This window comes from Odontomachus brunneus, unplaced genomic scaffold (genome assembly GCF_010583005.1).
Source record: "Odontomachus brunneus isolate Ranch 3 - 2012 unplaced genomic scaffold, Obru_v1 Obru_scaffold_005, whole genome shotgun sequence".
NCBI classification, from domain to species: domain Eukaryota; kingdom Metazoa; phylum Arthropoda; class Insecta; order Hymenoptera; family Formicidae; genus Odontomachus; species Odontomachus brunneus.
Window position 1 is genome coordinate 2,606,699 of NW_022639455.1, and position 9,493 is coordinate 2,616,191.

Here is a 9,493-nt window from a genome sequence, read left to right on the forward strand (position 1 = left end):
TATACATATATATATACATATATATATATATATATATATATATATATATATATCTTTCTCTTTTTCTCTCTCGTCCCTCTCTCGGACTCCCGTATCATTTAGGAGAGACTGTTAGCGATTTGTTGTGTGCGGTTGATGGCGGTCGAGAAGAATTCGTCTGGAATCTCGTGTGAGCCGTACAATAGCCACGCGCGACTTACTTCTAGATATCACTTCTCTCTTCCGCGCCCTTTCTTATTGTTTTTCTTCTTCCTCCTCCTCCTCCACTTTTCTCTCTTCTTTTCCGTTTTTCTTTTTTTTTTAATTTTCTTTAATTTAGAGCTCACTAACAACTGTGTTTTCAACATTGAGTAAGAATATTTTAATCTCCGTTACACAATCGCGACACATCGAAAGCCGAAAGGCGAAGGTACAAATAGGATCGCACAATCTCTCTGCTCGCCAATAAAATCCGCCACAATCTTACGCGCGCACGCGCGTGTGTTAAGTAAAATATTACTCTGGATGTGAAAAATTAGGCCGAATCTTTTTTATGCAACGGACTCGCGGAGGTATAAGCGCTACTGTGCGATTATAGTGCAAATATAGTACGCCTCAGTGGCCCTCAGATTTGGCGTGTGCTCTCGGAGTGAACGTAATTTGAAAGAATGAGGCTGCATTTAAACGTTTTTGCAGAGGAGAATAATATAAAATAACTGTCTCGAATAATGAAAGTGGAGCAAATTAAGCGAACTCTAAATTAAATTGAATCGAATTCAGGAACTAAATCTAGAAACTATCGTCACGATCGTCGAATTTCGCCGCGTGAAATCTGAGAATCACTGATCGACTCGAAATTCTCACTTAACTGAAACTTATTTAGTCTTTCGAAATCGTCCTCACGTTCCACAGTATCGAGCGACGAACGGTATCGTCGTCAGCGATCGTTCGTTTCGGAGCAACGATTCTCGCTTCCTCTCGCCGTCGAATGTTCGGCGTCTCGTCGGCACCCAATGGTCAAGCCTGGTCATCCTGGATCCTGCCGTCCACATCGTCAGTCAAATTTCACATCAGGTTTGTTCTCGCTCTCCGGCATCTTACGTTCCCCTTATACTTAACAACGTCGGTATTAATTATTTAGTATCATTATCGTTATCATTATTATCATTATTACTGCTTCACTACGGTTGGTTGGCATTTGGACGTGGATCTGGATGGAGTGTGGTGTACCGTATGCGCGTGAGAGAGATAGAGAAAAGCTCCACCGTTGCTCTCCTGCTCCTCCTCCTCCTCCTCCTCCTGCCTCGCGGCGTTTTCGAAGAGGACGAGCGAGTGTGTTCTCCGAGCCCCTTGATTCTCGTCGGGCAGGACGCTGAAAGTGGAATGGACGTTTACGCCAGTAACTCAAGGCCGAACTCCGAGCGGGTGAGTTCTTTTAAATACTCAAGCGCAATGAAAACTTCGAATCTCGCGATCGTTCCTCCCTTCTCGCGCCGGGCTCGCAAACGTTCTCGAGATGCACATCTCTCTCCTCCGGAGACACTCGTTCGCTTCACGTCCCCGGGACGATCGTACGTGTAGATCCAGATAAGAACAGTGTAATATACCTGGGATATATTTCGTCGCGAATTTTCGTACGGAGAGAATCGGAGAGCTTGTGATCTCTTCGAGAGAAATGCGTAGACCTTTTCTCATCGTCATCGTGGTCTCTTTCTTCAAGGAGGAATCGTACGAAGGAACGTGTTCGCGTTAAGAAATCAGACGGATATGCAGGAATATGCAGAGCATGCGTAGCGCGGGAAGGTAGCCCGTTCGTTCCTTCTTTATTTTTTTCTTTCTTTCTTCGTTCTTCACGGTCTCCTCCTGACTCCTCGTCGCAATCCGGAATCTGCTGCGACTCCGGGAAAAGTCCGTATGTCCGTTCTCAGAAGTGTAATAGAATATCAACATATGTCGATCGAGAATAGCGCCGTTCCCTCACGTCATCATCATCATCATCATCATCATCGTCTCATTATTGTAATACATATAACAATCACGCAACAAACATACACGCACACGCGCTCACACATACAGAGCGACACTCTTCGGTAAATCTTAATCTTTCGCTGGGATGCTCGACGCGCTAAATCGTGTGTGTTCTGTGTGAAAAAAACACTACGCCTCGCTAAGTAATTCATGTCGCTTCATAGTGACGATTAACACGCTCGCTCCCGAGCGACCCACTTCCGTCGGCAGGGAGTAGCCTACGTATGTATCGTTTGCGCCGATGAAAGCGGTGGGCCGCCGGGGAGAACGAACGCCGTGAATAAATTAAATTGGGCCGTGAATATTGTGGTCTCGACCGTTCGCGTCGAATTTTAGCGGTGAACGATCAAACGAGAAGCGATCGCGTGCCTTCCTCTCCTTCCTTTTCGCCGTTTGCCCGAGGCGAATTTCCGACGGCGACTGTTGAACAGTTCGCGCGTTCGCGTTGAACCTACAACGCGAGTCTCGCGAACATCTTTTCCGTTTTTGAAAAAAAAACGCAAATTAAGCGATTTTTTTCCAGAGCAACGTAGAGAAAGGATTTCTTCCCCCTTTTCACGTTTTTTTTTTCCACTCGGCATCTCTGAACATAATCATTGTGCTTTGTCGCGAGAGGGAGAGAGAAAGAGAGAGAAAGAGAGAGAGGGAGAGAACATCAATTCCGTCAACATTTCGAAGTTTGATCGGTGCTGCACTCGCGTAATTAGGATTTAATTAGCGGAAGCAAATTTACACACGGAGCATAGAAAACGTACTTTGTAAAGCCGTTACGCTCAAAAGCGATCAAGGAAGATTATTTGCTTCGCAATTTGGCGGCGACTTCGGTTTCGGTGATGATCAACAACGGTGCACTGAGGATCAAATCACACGCGAGACGGTCGAGATTCAGCTTCAGAATGGAGCAAACTCTTTCGCGGCGACAACACACACGTAATGAGAGAAAGAGAGAAAGAGAGAGAGAGAGAGAGAGAGAGAGAGAGAGAGAGAGAGAGAGAGAAAAGATTCATGTTCTCTCCCCGTATTCGAGAAAGAAACTAGATCGCGGAGCTGCCGGAGATTCCCCGGATTTCTCCCCACGTGCGTAACGTAACATTCTCGCTTGCGGCCGAACCTTTTATACACGAGAAGAGAATCTTCAGTGAGAAAGGGACGAAGAGACGTTAACCTCGGAAACGCAATTGAAAGCAACGTAACGCGATACGACACGCTATCCTCGTTGTAAGCACTCTCTCGTCGTAAAGCGCGTCCGGAGTCATTCGTCGATCCGAGGAATCCCCAGGCGTGGCGACCGCGCACTTCCTGTTTAACCCGCGAGTGCAATACTCCATAATTGTATACGTACGTGTATACGCTTGTGTATAATTGTATTCCGTATATAGACTTATATAAAACGCACAAAGCCGAAGGCTACTCATCCTTCTCGATTTTCTCTCTTTTTTTTTTTTTCATTTATTTATAGCGGCAAGAGTCGTTATCTCCCTCGACTTAATGATGTTCGCGCGATATTCCGCTTCGAGTTTTCTTCTTCTTTTTTTTCCTTTTTTCTTTTTTAATCGATGGAAAAGGAATTCGGGCTTAACTACGGCGGATCCCGTGGGATTATTTTAATATTCTATATAATGTTTTCACGTGTGTTACTCGTCTAGACGCTGTTTCTATGTTCGTGTCAATGAGAGATTGCGCGTGCGTGTGTCTGTGTATGTATATGTGTGTGTGCACGTGTACGTATGCAAATACAAATAGATGCATATGTACGCGTACTCGTACGTATTTAAAGGTGTGTTCGTGTGAGTATAATATGTCTTATGTGTGCAATCGTGTTCTGTTTGATAGCTTAGAAGACCTCGAAACGCTGGTCAGTCGAAAAAGGGAAAAAATGTGAATATATTCTTCTCGTGTACGTGTGTGTGTAATGTTTGTTTGTATATATGTATGTGATACGTTGCTTGTAAGCGTGTATGAATGGTTACGTTCGAGTTCGATTCCTCGAGTTTTAAACGAGACCGACGCGTAACCTGCACGCACCGTAGTCGTAAGCTTCTCGACGTCGATCCGTCGGATCCTTTCACCCTGATGTATCCTTGCCTGGAACTATTTTTTCTTTCTTTTTCGTCTTTTATTACTAACGACGCGACGCCCGCGGATCCACGATACTGTCCTACTGTCTTTCTTGTCTTCTGAGAAAGAAGGGCAGGAAGCTTGGTCGTTTTAGAACGACCGATTGTTCGACGCTGAACCTTGTTTGTCCTCCCGAGCTCGCATCTCCGTGAAAGCCGCGGCTAATGTGGTTCCGACTCGATCCGTGAGATATCGGACGCGTTACTTCGACCGCGCGTTTCAACTTCGTTGAAAGCTCCGGCCACGTACTCTTTACACGTCGCATTAGTTCTCGACGAGAGCGCGATGATTAATCATCGGGACGAACGTCGCGCGGTGCGCTTTCGAGCGATTGCAATTCGAGTCCCGGGAATGATCTCTCCGACAGCGTCGACCAGTTTCACTTCCGCCTTCGAACTTGTGCTCCTCTCCCGTCGTTTCCCTTGTCACCTCTTCGCATCTCACATCGCGAACATCTTCCCAACCTGAACGATCGCGAGATCTTCGAGAGTCTGCTTCGCTGCGTGTTGAGTACGTGTAATAACATCGTCGTTTGAAGTTCATAAATACTTTCAGAACAAGCGACATCTCGAGGATGGGGATAATGAAGAAGCTCATAGGATTTCGTTTCTGAAGATATATCTCTCTCTCTCTCTCTCTCTCTCTCTCTCTCTCTCTCATCTCTCATCTTTCCCTGTCAGCGATCAGCTGGGGAGAATTCTTTCATAGAGACACTTCGACTCGTCCTCTTTCTTTCCTCTTCCTTCCTTCTTCTCTCGCATACTACATCTTCGATATCCTCACTTCCTGAGCAACTACAAGCTACGAAAGCACAGTGGACAGATTACTCGACGGTAGGACACAACGGGGTGACGGTCTCTCTTTCTTTCTCTCTCCCTCTTTCTCTCTCTCTCTCTCTCTCTCTCTTTCTTTCTCCCGAGAAGAGTCACTCCGTCTTTCCGGGACGAGAGATTCTTCAACGAGAATGTGGAATCCGTCGGAGCGTCTTCCTACTTCTTCCTCTCCTCCTTCGTCTTTACTTCTCGCCATTCTCCGCAGTTTCAAAGGACGCGATATCTAATTCTCTGTGTCGTTGTTGCCCTTTCCCCAGAACTTGTCGAAGCGATTTCGCGCCTTCTCCAAAACGTCACTCGCTGACGAACGTTGCGCCGAGCCTGGCACCACCGGGGACGCTTCCAGGACGTGATAACCACCCGCGGTAGTGCCGGTGGTAGCCGCAGTGTCACCGGTGCCTGCGGTACCACCGCCGGTCTGGGGTGATTCGGCCTCAAGAACACGATAACTCTGCTGCGGCGCGGACGGCGACGCCGTTGTCGTCGTTGCCGCTGTCGTCATCGTCGTCGTCGTCGTCATCGGCGCAGTCGTGGTGGTCGGCAGGCGGCCGCTTTCCTGCTTCTTCCTCTCGAGTTCAAACATTGGATCCTCCAGACATCTAAGGTAGGTGCCCGCCACCGGTTTTATCGACGGCTCCGGGCTATGCCGTTCCTTGGTCTCTTCTGCGGTGTCGGCGGCTTCCTGAAATCGTACACGGAAATGAGTAGGATAACTCGAACTAAACAAGATTAGAATGTCAACACTGTTGATTAATAAATTAATTATTACGTATGTATTAATGAATAAATTGTGTTTATATATTTTTCATTATTATTATTTGTATTAATGAATAAATTGTGTTTATATATTTTTCATACTTCGTATATATAAACGAAACAATAAATAATTCACTTTTCACGATAATTGAAAGAGAAACATAAACTCGCTCCTGACCTTTTCCCCTTTCGTGAGAGTATCCTGAGCAGTCGTGGGTAACGGGCTGTCTCTTTCCGAGTCTAGATCCTTATGTCCGTTTATGCCGCTAAAACTACCGAGCGAAACGCTCTCGCTTTCGGGCGACTTGTAGCCGGAGTGCTGGGAGTGTTGCGATTTGTGCTGTGCTGCGAGTTCCGGCGGTGCTGATTGCGGTGCCGATGGTACCGACGACGGTGCCCACGTCTTCGCCTCGCTATGCGGACGTGTTAGGGGCTCTTCGACAAAAGAAGTTAAATCAGGACATTGGGAGATATCGGAAACGTTGCAAATTGGCTATTCACATGTAATGATAATATCAAATAATATTACGTAATAATACTATTTAATTGTATAATAATTCTATTTATTACGTGATTAGAATACGTGATTCTCTCTCTTTCGAGTTAGAGGAAGATCAATTGAATAAATGATTCATTAGAGAAAGATTAATTATCCGAAAAGTATAATCTTGTTCTCAGTGAAATCCTCTCTTATATGGTCTCAAGAAAATTCTTCTAAAACCGAAAGGAAAATATATTTTAAAATCCAAAAAAGGAATTCTAATTGCTTCTAACGTGCTTTTTCCTGTGATACCATATTTTAAACGCGAAAGCTCTTACTGAAAGAATATTTCTATTCGAATAATAAAGTGAACTATTAATTTAGCAGACATTATCTTACACAAATATTTGAGAAAAAAATGCTTGAAAATTGATTTATGGAATACAAAGTTCATTTAAGTTCACAGAAATAAAGTTGATTTCGCAGAAAATTTTGCAGAAATAAACTTTATATCCTACAAATAAATTTCTTTACTTCTTTCACAAATATTTTGTTTTTAGTGTAAAATATTTTCCTCTCCTTTTGATTTCAGAAGAATAATCTTGCCGCCATGTTCCAGCATATATTCTTACGTGTAAAAGAATCCCGTGTAAAGATTATGTTCTTTCGAGTAAAGATTTTCGCAGAAATAAACTTTATATCTCACAAATAAATTTTCAAGCATTTTTTTAACGTAGAATATTCTCTCTTTTTTCTAACTTTAGAAGAATAATCTTGAGACCATGTTCCGCTATGCACTCTCCTATATAAGGGGATTCCGCTAAAGATAAGATGATATTTCTTCGAGTGAAGACAAAAGGGAGAAAGATACGATGGAAATCAGAGGTACGTCGGGACTGAATATGCAAGATGACAGCTTACCCTCTCGGACGTTTTGCGTAACGGTGAAGGTCTTGCCGGTGTCGAGGGGCACGGTCCAGTTTACGGGTTCCGGCGAGCGCATGATCATCTGCTCCGGCGACTTCACCCTGGTCGGCTCCGGCGGGCTTTTTACCACCGGCTCGTCGTCCAGCCACGGACTTGCCGTGACAGGCGCTGGTGCCTGCGTTGTCTGCGACGGCGGCGTTGACGCGACGCTCGAGTCCCCGCCGGTGACATCCCCATTTACCTGGGGCTCGGCCGTCACTGGAACGTTTGACCGCCGCTTTAATGCCGACGTAGAGCCTGCCCTTCCCCTTTCCCACCCCGTGACCCCGTGAAGCTTGCACTCGATGAAATCGAGGACGATCGGCGATCTGTTCGATCCGCCAGTCTTCTACAACCAGGCGTGTCCTCGTCTTCGCGGATCGATTATATATCGGACTGCTAGACGACGACGACGACGACGACGATAACGACGACGCGGAAATTTCGGTCCATAGAATCGCCACTAGGTTCGGCAAGAAAAACACCGAATAATCATTCGCGAGAACCACGCGCGCGCGGATAATTCGTATCTTCACCCGTTGTCGTCGCAGCAGCGTGCTTGCAGTCGGAATATCGACTTGGCAAGTTAACGCCCGGATATTTACCTTCGTGTGTGAATTGCCGGCAATTACAGCGCCACGAGAAGTTTACAAGTTACACGACCGGTGGTGCCGCTCGAGGGGCTGAGTCGCGATTTCAATCCGGCTATTAAGGTTCCACTGATTCAACACTGTCCCAATGAGAGAAACATCAATAATATAATTATCTTGAATATTTCCAAAAAGAAGAGAGCTTTTGAAATTTTGTTAAAAACTATTTCTTTATACTAATTTGTGATGTTGTTTAATGAACATTCAATCACTGTATCATTCAGTAATTAGTACATGATTCATTATTCGGCTCATTACTCTGATACAACCGCCATTAACCTAACATATCTCATCAGAATTGTAATTGACATTTATTGATTATCTCATTTCCCATTGCGTTTGTCGATTGCTGGCAAATCAACACCTTGTGCAAACGTTAGTCTTGTTAAGTAATTCCATTAAATATTCATTAATAAAAATATAAAACTGATCGCACTCTCTTATTAGTTCGGTCATCGGGACATTTATTTTACAGATGCGGTGCGCAAAACCCGACGTGATCAGTCACAGATGACCGGGAAAGCAACCCTTCCGCTGCGACGTCGACCGGTCTCGCCGGCGAAAAATGATCTCAATTAGGAGTAAGGAATCTCCGAATTAAATATTAAAAATCGAAGTTATCGGTCTTTTCATTCCGCCAACTTCAAGTTCCGAAGGATGATCGTGAGTGAGCGCTCACACGACGTCGGCGAAAGTGTTGAAGACTGAAGTGCTGTCGAGATATCAGACTCCCTCGTTATAATTTATTCTCCGACGTGAGAAAAATATACAGAGCACGTCATCGGGTGAACACGTCGGGCTGACACAAAACGAGTTGACTAAAAAACAGGAACATTTCGCGCTGCTGCGACGAGACGACTTCGCCGACCTTGTCGTCGGATAAATGTCGCGAGCTACCCTCGCGATAGTTTTTGCATAGCGTTCCCTCCGGCGCCCCGGCCGAAAGATCGAGAGGTTTAATCATGACATCGAGTGCAGGCGGAACTCTCCTCGAGTGTGAGTGAGAGGCTACACCTAGAGACACTGCGAATATAGTAATACATATGTATATATATCCCGGATAGTACATACTGGCGTACTCAGGATGCAATATATATATAAAAAAAAAAAGATACGTATAACAACATATAGATGCACAAACATGGAGAGAAAGAGGAGAGAACAATGCAGATATATATATAGTGCGCAGGAACTTCGAGGTCGCGATAATTTTCCGAGTTGCAGGCGATTAAGATCGATCTGTTTAAATGTCGCACACGTTCCAGCCTGTAATTGCGCGTAATTGCTCCGCTATGACAACTTTCGCGGTCGATTTCGCCGTTACAGACTCGGGAGAACGCGATAGAGCGGATCGAGTCCGATCGATCGGAACTGGAGAACCACCGCGACCTGGACATCCCCGCGCGGTGGGATCGCTGACTTTAATCAACTTCTGGTATACGTTGTTGAGATCTTTTACGGTGATCGTGGGACATCTTGTATACATATGTATATATATATATATATATATATATATATATACATACATATATACATATATTCATATATACATACATATATGCATATATACATATATTCACACACATACACACACACACACACACACACACACACACACACACACACACACACACACACACACACACACATATATATATATATATATATATATATATATATAT

The 9,493-nt window shown here is 44.8% G+C and overlaps 1 protein-coding gene across 11 annotated transcripts in view; it reads right to left on the reverse strand.

Moving 5' to 3' along the window:
- Positions 1-3,552: 3,552 nt before the first annotated feature.
- The window catches only part of LOC116850071 (flocculation protein FLO11-like), an 80,820-nt gene continuing 74,879 nt past the window's right edge, over positions 3,553-9,493 (reverse strand). For all 11 annotated transcript variants that reach the window (XM_032827931.1, XM_032827985.1, XM_032828003.1 and 8 more), the window contains 3 exons: positions 7,117-7,380; positions 5,893-6,149; positions 3,553-5,640 (listed from right to left, as the gene is read on the reverse strand). In XM_032827931.1, coding sequence (XP_032683822.1) covers positions 5,182-5,640; positions 5,893-6,149; positions 7,117-7,380 — 980 coding nt within the window. In that variant the 3' untranslated portion in view covers positions 3,553-5,181. The remainder of the gene's footprint in view (positions 5,641-5,892; positions 6,150-7,116; positions 7,381-9,493) is intronic.